At 60.2% G+C, this 19,635-nt stretch overlaps 1 protein-coding gene across 2 annotated transcripts; it reads right to left on the bottom strand.

The window, feature by feature from the left end:
• Positions 1–65: 65 nt before the first annotated feature.
• On the bottom strand, positions 66–18,604 carry MLXIPL (MLX interacting protein like). Of its 2 annotated transcripts, XM_020896845.2 has the most exons (17): positions 18,286–18,604; positions 14,451–14,557; positions 10,137–10,219; positions 9,881–9,970; positions 9,521–9,565; positions 8,778–8,979; positions 8,572–8,652; positions 5,485–5,654; positions 3,409–3,949; positions 3,137–3,204; positions 2,910–3,060; positions 2,642–2,754; positions 2,419–2,538; positions 2,134–2,261; positions 1,925–2,048; positions 1,097–1,226; positions 66–807 (listed from the first exon to the last, which is right to left on the bottom strand). In XM_020896845.2, the coding sequence occupies exons 1-17, from the start codon at positions 18,582–18,584 to the stop codon at positions 689–691; spliced, it is 2,571 nt and encodes an 856-aa protein (XP_020752504.2). In that variant the 5' UTR covers positions 18,585–18,604; the 3' UTR covers positions 66–688. The 2 variants fall into 2 exon arrangements, with proteins under 2 accessions (XP_020752504.2, XP_070316327.1); XM_070460226.1 differs by lacking the exons at positions 66–807; positions 1,097–1,226; positions 1,925–2,048 and having other exon boundaries at positions 2,173–2,261; positions 2,619–2,754.
• Positions 18,605–19,635: the final 1,031 nt, after the last annotated feature.

Below are 19,635 nucleotides of genomic sequence, written 5' to 3'. Positions count from 1 at the left end.
TCAGCGAGGCCCTCTACAAGGCCACAACAACTCTCCATCCCAGAATGAGACACGCTGACAGTCCCTGACAGTTTCTGTTTTTATTGATCAAGAATTCTTTACAAAATACACACACACACACACACACACACACACACACACACACACATACCCCCCAGATACCTGCCCTGGTTTGGTCACCCCCTTGCCCACTCTCTCCTGGGATCAGACCTTCCTGGCCTCATCCGGGGATGCCACCCTGTGGCCTCTTCCCCTACCAGTGGAGGAACACAGAGAAGGAACTTCCTTTGTTTCCCTGCTTAGAAACACAGGCTGGGGCCCCACCTGTGGGGGGAGCAGGTGGGAGTGACAAGGAAGCATGGTTCCCTTCCCTCTTTCAAACCATAGCTGCTAAGGCCTTGGGATCCTTTTCCATTCAAAGCTTCCCCATCCCCACGTTGCAGACTGAAAACTGGAGGTCCCAAGACTGGAGGATGAGCCCCCTCTAGCCACCCCCGCCGCACCTGCCACCCTGCCCAGGTCACGGCATTAGTTGCTGTAGTAGAACAGGGACTGGAACACAGTTCTTCCCGGCTTTCGGCTTTCGAGAGAGAAAAAGGAACCCCGCTTGACAGCAGGACTCAGGGCAGGAGGGGCCCAGGGAAAGTAGCCCCAGAGAAGCTGAGTGAGCAGCAGGGTCTGGCCAGCACTATAAAGATTTGCCAAGGGCGCCCTCTGTGACTGCCCGTGTGGCTTGCTCGGGTATACAGTCTGGATCCGTCAGGATGCTGGTGGATGTACTCAGCTGACGTAGGGAGTTCAGAACAGCTGGGAAAAGAGAGAGAAAGAGGGGGAGAGACACTTTCTGGGGTCAGGGGTCATCCTACACTTGGATGCTAAAGACAAAAGGATCAGGGGAGGAACTAGTTAGCAAGACTGTCAGTCAGCCCCTGCCAGGAGCTCTGTCTTCAGGTGTCCAAGTGGTCCACTCCAGAGTGTGGTGGGGGATGGACAAAAGTCTAGGCTATACTGAAGACAGGCTGGACTGGGGTCTGAGCAGGGTGGGCCCCCCACCCCCTGCTCTGAGGCTTGGACACTCTGCTGGGCAGGCACATACTTGGTCGGAGAGCAGGCAGGGAGCAGTACTGGTCCAGCCAGGCCAGGGAGGTCTGGCGGAGGCTCTGCAGGCTTGCTGTAGACACCATCCCGTTAAAGGACTCGAACAGGGGCCGGATGAGAATGCTGAACTGGAGCCAAGTCAAGGAGCAGGCCTGGCCTCCAGCTGGTACCCTCACCCGCTTCACATGGAGCCCAGATGCCCGGCCACTGTCCAGCCGTGAACCCCAAGGACCCCTACTGTAGCCACCCTCCCGTCCGCCGAGGTCCTCCCACAGCTCTCTGGCTCTCAGCTCCCTCTGCCAGCTCACCCATGGCTTTCCCTGGGCTAGCCCCCACCCCTGGGCTTCCTGCTCTGGCTCAGTCCAGGGCTCGACCAGGTAAGGGAATGAAAGATTCGAAGTCTTCCACCCCAGTCATCTTACTCAGAGTTTGGGCCTTCCCTGGTGACTCGGATGGCAAAGAATCTGCCTGCCATACAGGAGACCTGGGTTCAATCCCTGGGTGGGGAAGATCCCCTGGAGAAGGCAATGGCTACCCTCTCCAGTATTGGGTTCTCCCCAGCTGTCCCTAGGGCCTTCTGAGGGCAGGGCTGTGGTCCTCTCACCCGGTTTCCTTCTACTCCCCTTCAGTTTCCCTCCACTCCCAGCCCATCACCAGGCAATGCTGCCAGCCAAGGTGCCAGGGGCCTGGCAGGAGGGGGTGGAATTGGAGCCCCTTCCTCTGGGAGCAGCTCCAAGACCCTGCCTGGCCTGGGGAGCAGGGCCTGCATCAGGTACAGCTTGATCTGGCTGCAGCACACACCAGGCTGCTAGCCCAGTGAGGATACTACCCAGAACTTCCAGTTGTGCAGCGTGCGGGTCCGGACATAGTCATCGAACATGTCTCGCATTTGGTCGAACCGCTGGTGTGTGATGGGCACCCCAGTAGCAGGCAGCTGCTGCTGGCACAGGCTGGGGGGCATGGGGTGGGTGAGGGCGGAGAGTCAGGCAGCAGGCGCCCCCGCTGGCCCTGCACACCCTCCCCGCCCCCACCTACTTGATGGCGGCATTGAGCTCCTCGATCTGGTCCCGGAGCTGCTGGGCCTCCTCCTGCTTGGCCGCGCGCTCCTGCTGAAGCATGGTGATGTACTCGGCCGTCTTCTGCAGCGTGGTGGCCTTGCTCATCTACGGCGGCACCAACCAGGGCGGCCTTGGGTACTGGGGCCCCGGGGTGAGGTACTGGCAGGGGCGGAGGCCAGCGGGTGTGTGGAGGGCCTTGGGGTTTGGACTTGGGTGGGTGGGTGGGGGACCACATGCGGCCGGGGGGGGCCTGGACACTCACCTTGAGGTTGGGCTGGGTGCTGAGCGTGCTCACCAGCCCGTGTAGCGTGTCAAAGCCCAGCTTGATGTTGAAGCGCCTCTTCTGCTCCGCAGAGATGTGTGTGATGCGCCGGTTTTCTGTCTGGCAGTTGGGGGAGAGGCAAGAGAGCCAGAATGAGCCTGGGAGGGAGCACGGGAGGGCCTGGGGCAGAGCAAACAGACCTTAGGATGACAACGGGTGCCACCTTGCTGTCTGGACGGCCCCGGCTCAGCATGGGTTGCGGGGGAGAGATACGGATGCTCAGGGCCCCCGGGCCTGGCAGCGAGGTCAGCTCTGCAGACAGCCGCCGCTCACCACCTGTGCCGGGGACAGATGGACTCACAGACCGATGCAGGAGAGAGGGTCCCATGGCCCTGTCCCTCTCATCCTGGCCCCAGATGTCATCCTCCACATCCCCCTTCCCCTCCTTCCATCCCGCAAACCGCCCCTCCCCAGCTCCAACCCCTCTTTACCGCTGGGTGCTGGGGGCGAGAGCCGCTCCACTTTGGGGACAATCAGGGGCCTGGGAGGGGCCAGGGCAGCCGGGCCCGGAGGCAGTCGGGGTGGTGTGGGGGCCGGGGTCGGGGGAAAGAAGGTGCAGGGGAACTCGGGGAGAGTGTCCTGCTGCAGTGGAGAAGGGCAGAGAGTCGGGGTGAAGGCCCCGGGGTGCAGCCCCACCTCCCAGTGCCCGCTGTCTTACCGGTGACCCTGGGGGCCGGAGGAGAGCGCCGGACACAAGCGGTGGCTCCAGGGCTTGCTCAGGCTTGGCTGTGCACAGACAGCATGCTGGGGGCCCCATCCATCGTCTCCCAAGGTCCCACCCCTTCCTTCCCAATAGCCCGTATCCCTTCCAGGGTTCAGGGTTAAGGACCCAGGACCTCTGGCTGAGCCAGCCCTTCACCCCTCACCCTCTAATCCCGCAGGCTCCCCGCGTCCACACTGGGTCCCCATCTCCCCCTCTGGCCGACTCACCAGCTGTCAGCAGCTGGGTGAGGCAGGGGTTGTTGCTCCCGGCAGCGGCAGTGGGGCTGGCAGTGGCAGGGGCCACGGCGCGGGTGCCGGGCTTCCGCCCTCTGGGGGACGGGGCAGGGGGCTTGCCTCTGGGCCGCGTACCTTGGGGTACCGGGAAGTGAGGCCCAAAGCGGGGCTCCGAATAGCCGGAGGGTAGCAGGTCTACGGGGAAGGGGGCGGGGCCTGGGCCAGGCTGCGGGGTGGGTGGAAAGGCCGTGGGAGCAGACAGCGGGGACACTCCCGGGGCAGGAGGGACGGCAGGGAAAGAGAACCTGGGCGAGAAGAGGGGCTCTTCTTGCAGCAGAGCAGGCGGCGGGGCCATGGGAGGGAAGGGGGGCGGGGGACAGGGCTCCAGGCCCAGCCCTTTGGCAGGGCTGGGGTACTGGAGGAGGGGTTGGGGTGCGGGAGTGGGTGGGAGCTTGGGCTTGGGGTCTTCAGGAAGGAGAAAATCAGAGTTCAGGTAGGTGCTGGAGTCCAGGGAGCCAGGGCAGCTGCTCCTAGCCTGGTTGGGGGACAAAGAGCGGGGGAGAGAGCTGGCCTTTTGGGGGGCTTCCCAAGCAACCTCCTGCCTGGCTGAGCCCTGGATTGGCCACTGGGGGAGTTGAATAATCCTTGGCCTCAGACACACACATGGGGGACATTACAATCTAATGAGGGGAGAGAGTGGGGCGCATATATACACAAATTTAAGCACGAGAAAGAGCATCAATCTTTTCGCCCGCTCATTTCATTCACTAAATTATCAATCTATCCACCAACCCATCCATTCATCCATCCATCCGTCCATCCATCTAACCTCCATCCATCCACCTATCTATTTTCTCATCTATGAGCTAGCTCATCCACCTATATTTCCACCAGCCCACCAGGTACTAACCCATTCACCAATCCATCCAACCACCTATACTTCCTTCACTCACCCACCAACCCTTCCACAGTCCATCCATCTATCCACCAGCTACATATCCATCCACCAGCCCATTTATTGACCCACCACATACCACGTGGTTGTCACTCAGTCGTGTCTGACTCTTTGCAACCCCCTGGATGGTAAACCTGCCAGGCTCCTCTGTCCACGGGATTCTCCAGGCAAGAATACTGGAGTGGGTTGCCATGCCCTGCTCCAGGGGATCTTCCCAACCCAGGGACTGAACCTGGGTCTCCTGCATTGCAGGTGGATTCTTTACCACCTTAACCACGAGAGAAGCCCTTTACTGATCCAGCAAACTACTTATTCATTTATGAATCCATCCTCCAGCCCATCCACCCAACCAACCACTCACCGACCTATATATACACCAACCATACAAGCATCTACCCCCATCTACAACCCAGCAATCTATTCTGCAACACACCCACCCACTCACACACTCATCCATCCACTGACTTGTTCAATTACTGGGCAACCATTTTTGCCTGCTGTGAATGTGTTTGATCGGTGCTCAGGATGGGAAGATGCAATGTGGCAAGTGTGAGGATGTGGTGAGTGAAGCAGAGCCCTTCCAGCAAGGAGCTCATCATCTAGTCCAGTAGACAGACCTCTCAAACAACGAACTAAGACAGTGCCGGAAAAGTCTGATGACGGGGGGGAAAGGCAGCTAGCCTAGCATCGGGGGTGGGGGTGGGGGGGCAGCACTGGAATTGGCCCTGGAGTTCCTGAGCCAAAATGACAAGAGTCACATCTTCCTAAAGGCACGTGCTCAGCTTCAGTCTCCATGTTTCCGTTCATACTTCTCCGCACATCTGGCTTACCCTGTACTGGTCTCTTCTGCCCAAACCTGACTCATTCACAAAGCCCAGAACTGCCCCCTCTTCCAGGAAGCCCTCCAACAAGCAGCCCAGCCCCATGCTCCTCTGTCCTCAGCCTCCCTCCCTCAACCATCTTGTCAGCTCTGCTTCACGAGGGTCTTTCCTCCCCAGCTGAACCATGCCCTCCGATCTCTCTCGATGGACTAAGCATACCCAGGAGGTACCCCGAGGGTCTCCTGGGTGTGGGCAGGTGATCGGGGAAGGGTGGGGTGGGGTGGGTGAGCTCACCTGCAGGCGGTTATGCCCTGAGAGGTGGGTCATGCCCGAGCAGGCAGGGGGCACCTCCGAGCCCAGGATCCCACTGCCGAGGACGGGGTCAACCATGGGCCCGAAGCCTTGGGGCTCTGGGAAGTTTGATGGTGTAGGCGTCTGTGGGGGGCGGTAGTTGGTGAAGAAATCTGGAATTCAGACGCACAGGGTGGCAGCCGTCAGGGTTAAAGCCGTGGTTGGAAGCAGCGGGCTGGCCCTGTCCCTGGGCTGGGTTTGCAGTGGGGTGGGGGCCGGCAAGGGAGGGGGGCCTTCCAGGGGAGATTGTGAAACTGGGAGAGTTTCTGTCTCACTCAGGGGAAGCAGCGGCAGAGGCTCGAGTGGGATGGGCCTGAGTGGGAGACAGCCGGGGAAGGGCATGGGGGTGTCAGTGGGACCGCAGGAAGCAGCCCTCCCACAGAGCCCCCAGACTGGCTCCTGGGGACCCCCTTCCACACCCCCAGACCTGGGAACCCCAGGCCTTGTCTGCGCCTGCTGGGGACTTGGAAAGTGTGTTGGGGGTGGGGTGGGGGGGTGACTACAGATGCCAGGAAGGGAGAGAGGGTGAGGTCCAAGGGGAGGAGGTCTAAGATGGGGAAGGGCATCATCGGGTTGTCAGGAGGGCACCAAGTGAGTCGGGGGAGAGAGAGGTCAGAAGGTCAGTGGGTCTGGGACAAGCGGGGTTTGTTGGAAGGTCAGTGGGTAGGGCTACAAGGGTGGAGACCAGGAGTTGGGGGTGAGGGGCCTAAGAGGGTATGAGCAGGGTCAGCGGGTGGGCTCAGAGTGGGGGCAGAGGTGAGGGGGTGCTAGAAGGCCTGAAAGAGCTGGCGGGGTGGGGGGCAGCCAGATTGTTGGAGGTGGGGGTTGTGTAAGCCCCAGGCTATTCTGGTTTTGGGAAGCAGCTGTCCGCGGCCTAACCACATCCCGGGCCCGCTCGCCGCCCGCCCACCCGCTCCCTTCCGGGCACCTTTCTCTGACCCTGAGCAGCCTTCTGTCTGCATCAGCTTCCAAGGCCTCCTGGTCTGGCCAGAGGCGACCCCACTGGCCCCAGCCACCCTGGCCAAGACAGCCGGTCAGATTTTCTCCCAGGGGCCCCCTTGAAGGAAACCCAGGAGTGGGATAAGCCAGCATCAAGCCGTGAGCCCTGTAGGGTCTATCATTTGTGCGTCTTATGGGACGGTGGGGCCCAGGTGCTGCTGGGCGGCCAGTTCTGGGTGTGTCTGTCTCACGAAGCATCTGTCTGTCTGCCTCCCTGTGTGTTGGTCCCGCCGTCTGTCGCTCTGTCTGAGCCTGCGTGTACCTGCCCTGGTGTGACTTGGCGTGTACGTGTCTGCCCCGCGCCTGTGTCTGTGTTGGGCTGTGTGTCTTTCTCGGCCACGAGGTCAGGATCCTCCAACCTCCCTTCAGCAGAAGGACTAGGAGGTGGAGGGTGGGCACCCACGGACCCTGTGACCCCAGCCCCACAGGGACCACGGGCCTCATCCCGTCGCCCCAGGATGCTCAGGGTCTCAGAGCAGCCCCCCTCACAGCTGCCTCCCACTCCCCAGAATCGGGCAGGGCTCACAGAGCAGCAAGCCCAGCCCGGCCCGAGTCACCAGGCTTCCCTGGTGGGGACCATAGCCGGTCCCAACCCCACCTTAGTTGACAGAAGTCACTTCCTAGCCCCAGCCACCCAGGGAGCCCTCCCTGGCCTGTTCCCCCTCACTGACCTGCCATCCCCTGGCTGAGCTCCACCCCCACCCCCACCCCCCACCAAGCCCCTTCCCTCCAGAGAGTTATGGCTCCCTTCCTGGGTTTCCTCTCAAGAGAGGAGCTCTTGGGGACAGAGCGGCAGCTCTAAGGGCCCTGGTGCTCCGGACGCCCCCAGTTCACAGGGCCACTTCAGAGGGCCACACTAGCCCCCTTGTGTGACACAGGCCCCCTGTGGTAGGTCACCCCAGCTGGACCCCTCTCCCGCAGCCACCCTGCACTTCCTAGCCCGACACTCAGATTTTTGCCCAGAGCCCCGGGGTGGGGGCCACTGGGCTCCTACCTGTGGCAGGGGTCTGTGGGCCCCGAGAGGGCCGCTGCCCTCCCAGGCGGGTCTGATCCCAGGGCACTGCCATCAGCACGGCTGCGGTCCCTGCAGTACCCCCGCCCAGAGCAGGGGTGGGGGTGGTTCCTCATTCCCTCGTCCCCGCCCCCATGGGCCTCCACCTCTCAACTGACAGGCCCAGGACCCCGCCAGTCAGGCAAGAGTGGAGGGGTCACCAAAACCAAGCCTTTATGCCAGGAACCCTTTTTGTGTCTCCGAGGCCTCCGCTGAGACAGGTTGGGCCCCAGAGTCCCCTAAGCGTGTGACCATCGGGAGCAGTCTCCAAGGCCGACAGCTGAGTGAAGAAAGCAAAGTGGGAAGAAAGCTGCTGAGGAGACCAAGAGACGTCTGTCCCTGTGTGCTGTACAGACGGGATGTCTCTGGAGGGACACGAGACACCAGTGGCCGGTGGCCCTGGGGCTCAGGAGAGGGAGGTAGGGCAAAGGGCTACTTTAAAGAATGCTTTATAAGATTCCTGGGATTAAAAAAAAAATTACATAGGAGGAGAGAAGTGGGTGAGGTCTAGATGAAAGAAGAATGGCCAAGAATTGATAAATGTTGGTGTTGGTGAGGGTTCCATGGAGGTTCTCCTTCCCTACCTGTGTGGGTGCTTGAAATGTTCTTTAACAAACAGTTCTTAAAAATGAGTTATATAAATACGAGTAAACAGACTCAAACAAAGGAGAGGGATCAAAGCCCTTCTCTCCCGAGAGAGTCCATGCTTTCCTGCGAAGTCCTCAGAGCTGGTGGCTTCAATGGACCTGATCCCCTGTCCCCCTCCGGGTACCCTGATCTCACCGGAGGCTACTCCGGTTGCATCCCAAACATCTGCATCTGCCCAGACAAAGGGAGACCAGGAAGATCCCTCAGAAATCACCCAGATCATCTACCCTTTCAGAGGGGCCTGGGACCAGCCTGAGGTCTCAGTCATACTGGGGCCTTCCTACCACTGACCTGTGGAGGCCCACCCACCCAGGGGGCGGGGCCTGCCCCACCTGAGATCTCCATGAAGTCATCCAGGCTGGGCTGCAGTGGCGTCAGGTCTGGCTGGATCATGTCAGCATTGCCCACGTAAGCTGGAGGGGGCAGGGGTGACGTCAGGAGCGTCAGGCAGGGTGGAGGTGGGGTGCACCCGTCCTGGCCATCCGCCTCTGGCTGCCTGGACCCCTTCAGGCCCCCCTTCCCTGGCGCAGGCCCTCACCGTCCTCAGGTGGCGGCTGCAGGGGTGTGGGGCTGGGCTGTGTCATGGTGAAGAGCGTATCAGAGATGTCGGACAGGAAGCAATCGAGATCCAGAAGCTGGCGCCCACCCGGCTCCTCCTCTGGGCCCCCCAGCAGCACGGGCACCACGCTGGTGAAGAGCTGCTCGCACCATCGCTCCGGCGGCTGCCACCCCCTTTCCGCCTGGGGAGACAGAGCCGTCAGCAGCCCCAGGAGACCCCACCACCACCCCATTCCTTCCCGGCCTGGAGACCCAGGGCACTCCCACTGCCCCTGGCTCTTCCGGGTCGCCCCCTGCCTGGGGGGAGGGGGTGGTCAGCCATCTAGACAGGCTGCTCTCCGCTCCTCTCTCAGGTGGACTCAAGTTTGCTGCCTGAAAGGCTAGGGTCACCGCACTGGCCTCTAACAACTCTCCCCAGGAAATAGACTGAGACGGGATTACTGAAGAGCAAAGGGTCCCCTCCTGCCTCCTGCACTTTTCCCTACCTGGGACCGCGGTTCTTACAGCCCTCGGTTCCCCCATGCCTCCCCACCACTTGCTTAGCCAACCAGAAGTCTTGGGGTCTTCCCACTACTGCGCTCCAAGGCTGCGCCTCCCAGGGGAAGAAGAGTTCAATTCACCAACCACAGGACAGCGGCCACGCCCACTCCCCTGCCCTCCCACCACCACTGCCTAGCCCACCCAGAGGCAACCGTCCATCTTCTGGGTCCAGGGAGCACCCACCTGTTTTGGGGCCAGGAGATCCCCTTCCCGACTGGACTTACGGAGCTGCAGGAACACACAGAGGGGGACACTGGACCTCCTGAACCCATCCATCCCTCCCCGCCAAGGCCTCCCCTACTCGCGGGCTCCCCCCAGATCCACCGGATCCCTCACAGCCCCTCGGGAGTTCTTTGGCGGTAAGGAGGCGGCGAGGAGGTCCTGTGGCCACGCGGTGGCACTGTCGGCCTGGGTCTTAGTGGAGGGCCGGTGGGGGGATGTTGGTGCAGGGGGGCGGGAAGGGGGCGTTCCCCCAGGGCTCTTGCAAGCGACACAGTGGCCAGCAGCCGCAAGGGAAAGGGTCCGCCCCCCGCGCCCACTGACCCGCTTCTTGTAGTAGATGCGCCACTTGTGATACTCGCGCATCACCACCTCGATGCGCCGCTTCCAGTAATTTCCCTCCAAGACGACGGCCTGGGGAGGGCCAGGAAGGGGCCTCAGTGCAGGGGTAGCACTGACCCCACCCTCACCCCAGTCTCCCTCTGGCCCAGTCCCCTCCCGCTCAGCACGAGGAGTGATGGGCAGGAGGGGGCCCGGTTTGTCAGGGCGGCGGGTGATTGGTCCAGCTGGTCTCGGCTACCTGCGGTTTCCGGTGCTCATCAGCCTCAGGCCCCTGCAGGGGGGTCACGAAGCCACACACGGGGCTCTTCCTCCGCTCCACATCTGAGAGAAGGGGGCCAGGTCAGGGGTGCCCAGCTCTCTCATCTGCCACACTATGAAATTCTGCCAGGCCTTCCATGCTGAGATTAAGTGCCACCTCCTCCAGGAAGCCTTCCAGGCTGCTCTGGCCCTCCTAGATCTCCCTTTTCTATGAGACCCTGTGGAACAAACCTCCCACGCTCCATCTGCTCCTTTGGGAGCTTAGTAGGTGTGCAGGCAATGCTTGCTGAGTGGGAAATGTGGGGTTACAAGGAGTGAATTGTCCAGGGAAGGTCTTGGTCAGGCTGGCTGGTTAAAGGTCCACAGCCCTGGTTCCTGCCTCAGGGTGCCCATTTCCATCTCAGAGAACCATCCCTGCTCCACTTCAGGCCACCTGCCTGAGTCCTTTCTCTACCTCCTCCTCTCCCATCCGTGTCTCCAGCCCTGATCTCTCCCCAGGCTCCTTTTGGGCCAATAAACAAGTGCCAGGCTCTCCTTTACCTCTCAAACCTTCCCTTTGGCTTTCCTCCCAAATGCTGGAAGAGCTGTCACTCACCACCTCCACTTCCACGCCTCCCAGTGGCATGGTCACTCCTGTACCCCAGCATCTGTCCCACACTCACCCTGCTGACCCAGCTCCTGAACTCAAGGCTCTGGCCCTCCCCAGCCCCATGCTCCCTGACCTTGGCTTCAGGGCACCCCCCTCCTCCTCCCTAAGCCCCAGGAAACTTCCCTCTGTTCTCCTGTCTCCCTGACCACTTTTCACTGGCCCTGCTGCCAGCCCCACCCTAACCTTTGTCATCCTGCTCCCTTGCAGCTTCAGACTCATCTTCAGCTGTCTGGGGGAACCTCCACTAGGCACTCTCAAAACATCCCTCACAGATGTTTGGGGACTTCCCTGCCAAGCCAGAGCCTCCTGTGGACTGCCCACCTGGCCTCCCAGTGCCCCCAACGTCCCATCACCTCCCAGTGTCCCCATCTAATCCATGGACTGACCCTCTCAACCTCAAGGATGTGTGACATTTCTTCCACCATTCCCTCCCCTCCATATGCTCACTGTCACCCCCAGTCTGGTGTCATTTCTCACCTAGACCTCCCTGACTCCAGCCCCACCCTCTCCAGTTCACCTTCCTTCTGTGACCAGGCCAATTCTTCCTAAACCACTGGCAGTACAGGCCTAAAACACTCCAGGATCCCTGAACCTCCTAGGTAAAGTTCCCGCCCCCTAGCCTGACTTCCAAGCCCCTATGACTGACTCCCTGCTTCTGCCTTTCCGTCTCCTTCACAGGCCCCACCTGGAAGCCAGACAGCTACCCACCCACCCCACTCCCCTGCCGCAGCAGCCCTCTGGTTTTATTCTATGCGGAATGCCTTTCCCTTTCCTCCTTTGCTTCACCCACCCACATCTACACCCCCCATCACGATAGCCCAGGACAGCCTCTCTACCGGGAAGCCTTTCCTTGTCTGAAACAACCTCTCAGTCCCACCTGCCTCGCTCTCTGCCCTGCCTCAGCCATTTCTCTGCACGCTGGCCTCTCTGCTGGGAGTGAAGGCAGGGGTGGTGCCCTTTAGCCCCAAATCCTTGCATCTGGCACAGATGCAAGGCACACAGCAGGCCTTTAGAACACTGGAACCCGCCCCACAATGAAGTGACTTTTCCTGGCAATCTTGACAAAGAGGACTTCCGGGGTGTCTGTGGAGCCCATCCTGCTTCAACCCACAGCCAGCTTCCTCTGACACAGAGGAGGGGGGACCACCTGACCATGGAATTTCTTGGGACCTTCAGCATCATTTACAAAGTTCTGTCCTAAAGGACATTCTCCAAGACTATCCCTGTGGGAGTGGGGATGGGGGCTGTCCTGGTTGCTAAGCAGGGCTTGGACAGAAAGCAAAGGGAGGGCCCTTGGCTGTGTGAACTCCCGGGGATGAGAGCAAGGAGGATCTCAGATTCTCTGCTCCTGGCTTCGTCGTTGAGAATATGAGCCAGGAAAGATCGGGCTTGTCCAGGGTCCACAGAGAGTAAGCGCTGAGCAGGCCTGGTCAGGCTCTGCCCTCCCCCACCCGGTGACCCTGTGCTCTGGATGGAAGGGCAGGGATCCTGTGACTTCCTAGGGCTGGGGCCTTACTTAACAATGGTAAGTTCATTGGTTCCTGCAGCCTCCTAGCCCCTTGCACCTGTGCTGGGACAGGGGACGCACAGAGGAATCAGGGATGAACCACCCAGCTTATGGGGAGAGACAAGGAAAGCACACACATCACAAAAGCTAAAGCAGGGTGGCAGATCTGCCCAGGAGAGGGGACAGTGCCCTGGGAGCTCAGGGGTAATACGATGATTTGGCGGTGTGGACAAGGAAAAGGAAGGGAGCTTGGAGGCCTGGAGCCTGCCCAAGAGAGGCAGGTGTGAAGGGGAGGAGCCAAGCAGCCCCCCAGCAAACCCGCTCCTCCGCGTTTCCTGAAGCCCACCTTCAAACCTTCCAGGCTCAGGAAGGAGGAGTCCTGATACTGGGTTTCAGGCCCGCCTGTGTGCTGTTCTTATTATCACAATAACAGTAATAAATCCCAGCATTCACCTGAAGGGAGCCCTTGTGTGTGTCAGGCGCTGTGATGAGACACGGATCATCTGTCTTGCTGAAAACCCACAGCAAGCCCGAGCAAGAGGGTGTATTGTGATTCCCACTTTACAGATGAGCAAGCTCCAGCTGGGGGAGGCAGGGACCTTGCCCAAGGTCACAGAGCTAGGACATGCGAGAACTTGACTCAACTGCCCTGTCTGACTCGGAACTCGGGGTCCTTCCATCAGCTTGTGCCATAGCCTGGGTGAGGACCCCCAGCTGGCATCAGAAATTCCTTCTGCAGAGAGAGAAGGGTTTGCATCCCATCCTGCTTTGGAGGGAAAGCCTAGAGGGGGAAACCTCAGGGTGGCATGGGATGGTGGGGGAAGTTAGAGACTCCTTCTCCCCCTAGCCTACCAGCTTCCTGGTTTGGGCAGGGCCTGTCCTGAGCATTCTCACTGGAAGCCAGCCAGCTGGGAGCAGTGGAAGGGGCGTTGGGCTGAGCTGGAGAGCCCTGAACTCACAGCCAGTCAGAGCTCTGCTCCTTTTATGCTCCATCGCCCTGAACACGTCAGTATTCCTGCCTGGAGAATTCCCCATGGACAGAGAAGCCTGGCGGGCTACAGTCCATTGGGAGGCAAGGAGTCGGACATGACCGAGCGACTAAGCACACACCCTGAACAAGTCACTCGCCTTCTGGGCCTCACCAGCTCATCTGTAAAATGGGGGTAATAATAACCTGTCTCCTAAGGTTGCTTGGAAGCCTTAAGTAAGATGATTTATGAACCTGCCAGGCACATAAGGCAAATAGAAACCAAAAAACAAAACAAAGCAAAAACAAAAAAACCACTCCTTTTCTCTGCTTGAATGGAACCCAGTGGGGCCGGTATAGAGAACATACGGGTGGGCCCTTGTGGGCTGTGTTCCCAGCTCAGCACAGCCTTCGATCCTCAGGAGGGCCTTACTGAGCTGGACCAGGTCCAGCACGGGATCGACCGGCCTCTCAGCTTCTGCTGCCCTGCCATCGGGGATGGGTGGGTTTTGCATCCCCAAATGAATGACCGTGACCTCCTCAAGGGTACATCAGATTCAACCATCATTTATTAAGCGCCGGCTTTGTGCCAGGCCTGTTCATACCTGTGATCCCCATGCCAGCCATGAAAGTTAGGACTCTTGGCCTCCTTTTATAGATGAGGAAATGGGTTCAGAGAGGTCAGACAACTTGCCTGCAGTCACACAGCCAGCAAGGGCCAGAGACAGGGTGGGAAACCAGCTCTGGGTGACTCTGAAGCCAGAGTCCCTTCCACTCAACCACATGGCCTCTCTGGGCTCCCTCCCCTCAAATCTCCATGGCAGAGGGGCACCTAAGGACCTCAGGGGATAGCTGGTGGAGACCCACCAGGATATGAGTTTCCCCTTTGCGATTGGCCCAGATAGTGCTGAACGCCTCTTTCTACCCTGGCATTTGAGGCGCCTGACTACACTAACGGATGGGCTTTGAACTGTTCCCCCAACTCAGCCCACGTTAGGACATCTAAGGGGTAACTCCTGCTGTGCCCAGCTTCACAGTGGAGAGTCCCTTCGGAACGGACACGTCCCCCGCGACCCTCTGGGTTTAGAAGCTGTCGAGGGGTACTGATGCCGGGGACCCCGGTCTCCCCCAAGGTGCTCTGCCGGAGCCGGGGCTGAGGGTGCCCACTCACACTGGATGTACCAGGCCCTCCAGATGGCGTTGTTGAGGCGGATCTTGTCCCGGCACAGCAGCTTGAGGCCTTTGAAATTCTTCCACTTGGGGGAAACCAGCTTTCCACTGTCAGAGGGAGAGGGCCGGGTCAGGGTGCAGGTGTGGAAAGTTGAAGGGGGGTGGTGGGCTCCACTCTCTTCCCGGGCCCTGGGGCACTCATCTGTGGTGAGGGACCACCCCCAAACCCTGCCCCTCACTCTTCCCTGCCTGAAATGACTACCTTTAAAATATTCTCCCAGGCCCCACTCCAGGCTTCTGTGTTCCTCTGGCGAGACCTGCTGAGACCTGTTTCTAAGCTCGGTCCTTGGAATGACAATGCCTGTCCATTTCTTGCTGAAGGAAACTGAGGGTCAGGAGTGCCCAAGGACACATGGTGGAATCTCACTCAGGCCCTGTGGCTTTTTTTCTCCATCCATCTCACTGGCCCCCTGAGTCCCCAGGGGGGCGGGTCGGGTTTGTCTGAGTTCAGAGGGAACCAGTTCACCAGAGGCGACCTCCAGGCAGCAAGCCACGGCCTTTTCACTGCCTGTCCAGTGTCTGCCCAGCCCAAAACCCCAGCATGGCTATCTGGACTGAGCTGGAAGGTACACTGTTTCCCAGAGTGTGTGTAATGCGACAGCCACCAGGGCCCAAAGGAAGGCAGCTAGGATGGTGGAATGATGGGCAGGACCCTGACCCAGGTAGTCAATCAAATCCACACAATGGATTGGGCTTTACCAGGTGAGGGGCTTGACTCTCAGGGTCCTGATGGTCGCAGGCCAAGCCTGCCACCCCCAAGGAGCAGGCCTGGGGTGTCAAGATGTTCAGGGTCTGAGAATCCCTGCTGGCCCCTCGCTCTTGCCTTTTCCCTCCTTCCTCATGGTTCACCAGCTGGGGTAATATACGAGTCTCCTCTGGCCCACCTTCTCTTGCTCACATGGAAGGCTGAGGCCCCAAGGCTTAGTCTTCCAGAAGACCAGGTCTGCTCTCTCTGGGGGCCTCTCTCAATTCCTGGAGCTGAGGGGCAGGTGGGTGGCAGTCTGGCTCCTACAGCCCCTTGAGTACCTAAGTCACTGGGTCCCTCTACTCTCTGGTCTCCCAGCTCCTGTGTTTGCTTTGGGGTGGGGTGGGGGGACTGCTACCCCAGGGTACAACAGGCCTCATTACCCAAATAGGGTACATGGCCCAAGCACCCAGTCCGCTGGCTGCCCCCCCATCCCTCGTAAGTTAGGTAAACACCATCTGTCCAGTAGGGAGACAGAGAGAGGGGGGCACTCTGATACCTCCTGGGCCAGCTTCTTTTGTGGTACCTGGGGGAGGGTACTCCTGAGTCTGTGGCCCCAGCCTGTATCCCAGCAACTTCCCAGCCCACTCTGATCACCCAGTGCCCGCCCCCATTCCCCACCTGCCTCCCTCCCTCTGCCATTACCCCACTGAGGTTATAGTGTTTGTGGCCAGGCAGAACTCGGGGAGGTGAGACAGTGACATCCAAGCCCAGGAGAAAAGGATTTGGCTGGGAGGGGAGGAGAGGGGCCCAGCCTGGAGCAAAAAGCCTGTGGCCAGAGTTCAAAGGGTTTTTTATGACCAATAGAAATTCTGGGAATTTAGGGAATGAGAAGAGGAAAATGCATAACTGCCTCCCTCACCCCACATATCTACCTTGCAGAAATTCCTTTAGAGTTTTCCCTGATAGCGTCCTGCTTGTTCTCCCTCATCCCTGAGGCCATTCTTAGCCAGCCAGCTCTGACCATGAACAGGTATTTTCTCAGAACTTTCAGAACTTGCCTCCCTGAGACTTCCACCCACAGAATCGTGGAACACGGGTCTTCTGCCCATGCAAGCAGTCCTTTCTCTGCCCACACGCCCTGCTGAGGGTGAGAACTGACCAGACATCCGCAGGCTGTCCCTCCAGGTCAAACTTACCAGTTCCACCCCGCACCCCTGGACCCCCCTGCCTTGCTGTCCCTCCCCATCTACTTTCTCTCTTGGGATACCCCAGCTTCATCACTCCTCTCCCCTCCAAGGAACCCCTAAGATTAGAAGTCTTTAAGGGCTAAAAACACTGTCCGAGTCTGACTCAGTTTTTCCCTCTGCCAAATGGGAGAACTCAAGAGTCCTCTGGTACCGAGCCACTCCCATCCCTACCCCTTAGGCCCCCACTCAGGGCCAGCCACAGAGATGGAATATTCTTGTTTAGGGAGAAAGCCCAAATCTCTCTACCCCAGCTTCCCCTAACTGGGGTCACAACAGTGTCAGCCTCCTAGTGGGGGTGGTTCTGTGAGTGGGCTCTGTCCCCTGCCTGGCCTTTTCCCCTGAATATCCCCTTTTGGGTCACCCATGGTCTGGGATGGGGGGGTGGGCCTGAGCCAGCCCAGGCAGAGCAGTGTGTGGTATAAAGCAAGAAGCTTCAGTTGGGAATAGGTGGGAAAAGGGGACCCTGGAGGACCCTGGGAGCAGGTGCTCCCCCTGGTCGGATCCCGCATCCGGTGCCCCGTGACCTTAGATGCCCTGTCCCCTGAGGTCCCGTGATGTCCGAGGAGGGGAGGGAGGAAAGGGATGGGAATTTGAACTTTCCACACAGGTCTGGCACTCTGGGCGATCAGATTGCAACATGACCTGGGCCCGGGGCCAGAGCGTGCAGGCCAAGGTTATGAAGCGTCCAGCCAATGGGGTCCAGGCTGGGCGCCGCAGCAGGGGGTGGGCAACACTCCCCCGCAATCCCCACCCCTGCTCCCGGCTCCCAGGCAGTGCCGGTCTCTAGCCAGCGGTTCTCAGAAGAGGAGGAGGCGCCGCAGAGGAAGAGGAATATTTGCACAGAGAAAAGATCAAGGCCGGCCGATCCCCCTTTCTCTCCTCCGAGTTTTCGGTTGATAATTTATCCTGGTCCCTCCGCTCCGGGGAACTTTGCTCCGGGGCACCGAGCCAGGACCCTGGTTCGCGCCCTCCCCTGGGACACAGGCGTGGAGCTGGGGCCGGGGCGCGGCCGGCGTGCTCTGTGACGCGCTGAGCAGGGGTCCCAAGCAATATTAGGCGCAGAGCCTCGCGCGGCGACTCGGGGAGGCGATCCCAGGCACCCCCCTCCCCGACCCCGGTTCCCGGGGACCATCCCTGCGCAGCCTGTATCACCCCATGCCGGACCCCGCTGGGAAACTGCGAGGGAGCGCCTCCTGGGTCCTCCCCAGGCAGTCTCTTCCCGTCACCCTCGACCCAGCAGGTTAAGAACAGGTTAATTGTCCCGCAATCGAGGGGTGCAGGGTGGACGAGAGACTGGATTTCAGTCGACGTTGACTATGAACTGGGACAACCAAGGCGCGAGGAGCATCGGGCGGGTGCAAGAAGAGTCGGCCTGGGCAGGGGCTTCCTTATTGGGAGCAGAAGGCTGCAGGTAGTCGGGTAGAGTGACCCCCGGGGTGAACGGTGGGGATGTTAGGGCCGCCTAGGGTCCTGGGAGCGCGAGGGATGCCCTGCTGGCATTCTTTGGGAGCGGAGGGGTCAGGACTCGGAGAGAGAGGCCGGAGGTGGGTCTCTGGAGGTCGAGGCGGAGGGCAGGAGGTCCCTGCCCTACGGAGGGAGTCTTGGTGGCGAGGAATGGGAACCCGGGAGGGATGCAAGTCGGGGGGCCAAGTGGAAAGGGCGGGATCGGAGACACTCCTGGGTGGAGGAGAAGAGGGGATCCAGGATGTGGCCCGAGTCTCTGAGAACAGCTGGGACCAAGGCTTAGGGCCGGCTGGGTTGGCCGGGTGGGTTGGCCGGGGGCCCCAGAGCGAGGTCCCGCCATGGAGGGCCGAGGCTGTCGGCCCCGGAGCCGCCCTCACCTGTAGGCCAGGCTCATGCACTCGAACAGGCGGGTGAGTGTGGGGTCGATGCTGCGCGGCCCGAAGTCGGCGTGCCCTAGGGACCCCTCCTGGTCGCGCCGCCGGGTCAGCGAGTCGCTGTGCGGCGACGACACCATGAAGTGACCGCTGTGGATGACCTGCGAGCGAAGCAGCCCGCCCGCGCTGCGCCGGGTATTCGGGTCCTCCGAGTCTGTGTCTGAGTCCGAATCCGGGCTGGGGACGACCCGCGGGCCCTGCAAGCCCGCGACCAGACCCGCCAGCGCCCCGGCCATGGTCATCGCCGCCGCTGCCTCGCCTGGGGTCCGGGCAGCTGCGGGCGCAACCTGTGTGGCCAGACCGGCTCATTAGCATAGGCCCTCCCACCACTTATAGCATAGCCCCGCCCTCCCACCGCGATAGGTCGCTCGAGGGGGCGGGGCCTCGGGGCGCGCGGGAGCAGACGGGGCGGGCTTATATTAGCAGTCAATACGCCAGTTGTGAGAACGTCGGGTCAGAGCTCTCGCAGTTTTAGAGTTTGGAAGAGGAGATCTCTTATCTCCTCGCCCGTCTTTCCTTATGCTGTGACCACCTGGTTCCTGGTGGAATCGCCCCTACGTCACCAAAACGGCTCTCAAGAAGAGTCGTTCACGCTTGAGCCAGAAAGTCCTCACTGCCAGGAATCCTTGCTCCCTGGGTCGCCCTCCCGTGATTCCTCTCATCTAACTACGGCCCCCCTGCCCTCTCTGACCTCCCGGCTCATATTCACTCCCTCTCCCGTGCTCCACCCAGCTGAAAGCACCAAGTCTCGCGTGGCCTGACCCACAGGAAGGTCCGGATACCTCCAGTTATCATTGTAACCGTCGCTGCACCTGCCCAGAGGTCGTGGGGGGTTTACCTGAGTGTGAATCCTGCCTGGACACGCGGGGCCCGTACCAGTGGTGAAGTGAAAAGGAGAGCCTTGGTCACCCTCCCCTGGACACCCCCTAGGCAGCCCACCGCTCTGGGTCCCCTCCTCTCACCGACCCTGTGGTCCAGCTTGTGTTCTCGTTTCTAGAGGCCCTCTTCTCATCTAGAAGAGACAAACTAGGCTGTTTGGTCGGAGGCATTTCACACCTGTCACTTCACTGGCACCTTTCACAACCTTTCGGGTGGGTTCTTAACCCACATCAGAGGGGGCACCAGAATCCACAGGCATGGAAACAAGCCTGGAAGAATTCCAGGCTTCCCACCCAGGGCCATCTCTGCTGGCGGGGGTGGCGGGGCGGTCACTGAGGTCTGGAGGCAAATGTTAACCTCCCTTGACTTTGCGGAGGGTGTGGTCTCTGTTAAGTCACAGGCAGACCAAGGGAG

The sequence above is a fragment of the Odocoileus virginianus genome, chromosome 33 (genome assembly GCF_023699985.2).
Source record: "Odocoileus virginianus isolate 20LAN1187 ecotype Illinois chromosome 33, Ovbor_1.2, whole genome shotgun sequence".
Lineage (NCBI taxonomy): Eukaryota > Metazoa > Chordata > Mammalia > Artiodactyla > Cervidae > Odocoileus > Odocoileus virginianus.
This window is presented reverse-complemented; position numbering and strand designations above follow the sequence as displayed.

What these genes read in the sequence shown, in the direction of transcription:
- MLXIPL (XM_020896845.2), bottom strand. Translation starts at nt 18,584, where the DNA reads ATGACCATGGCCGGGGCGCTGGCGGGTCTGGTCGCGGGCTTGCAGGGC. An exon ending in ATCTCCTGGCCCCAAAACAG is followed by an intron (nt 8,980 to 9,520) that starts GTGGGTGCTCCC and finishes CTGTCTCCCCAG; the next exon opens with GCGGAAAGGGGGTGGCAGCC. An exon ending in CCTGCCTGCTCTCCGACCAA is followed by an intron (nt 808 to 1,096) that starts GTATGTGCCTGC and finishes CTCTTTTCCCAG; the next exon opens with CTGTTCTGAACTCCCTACGT.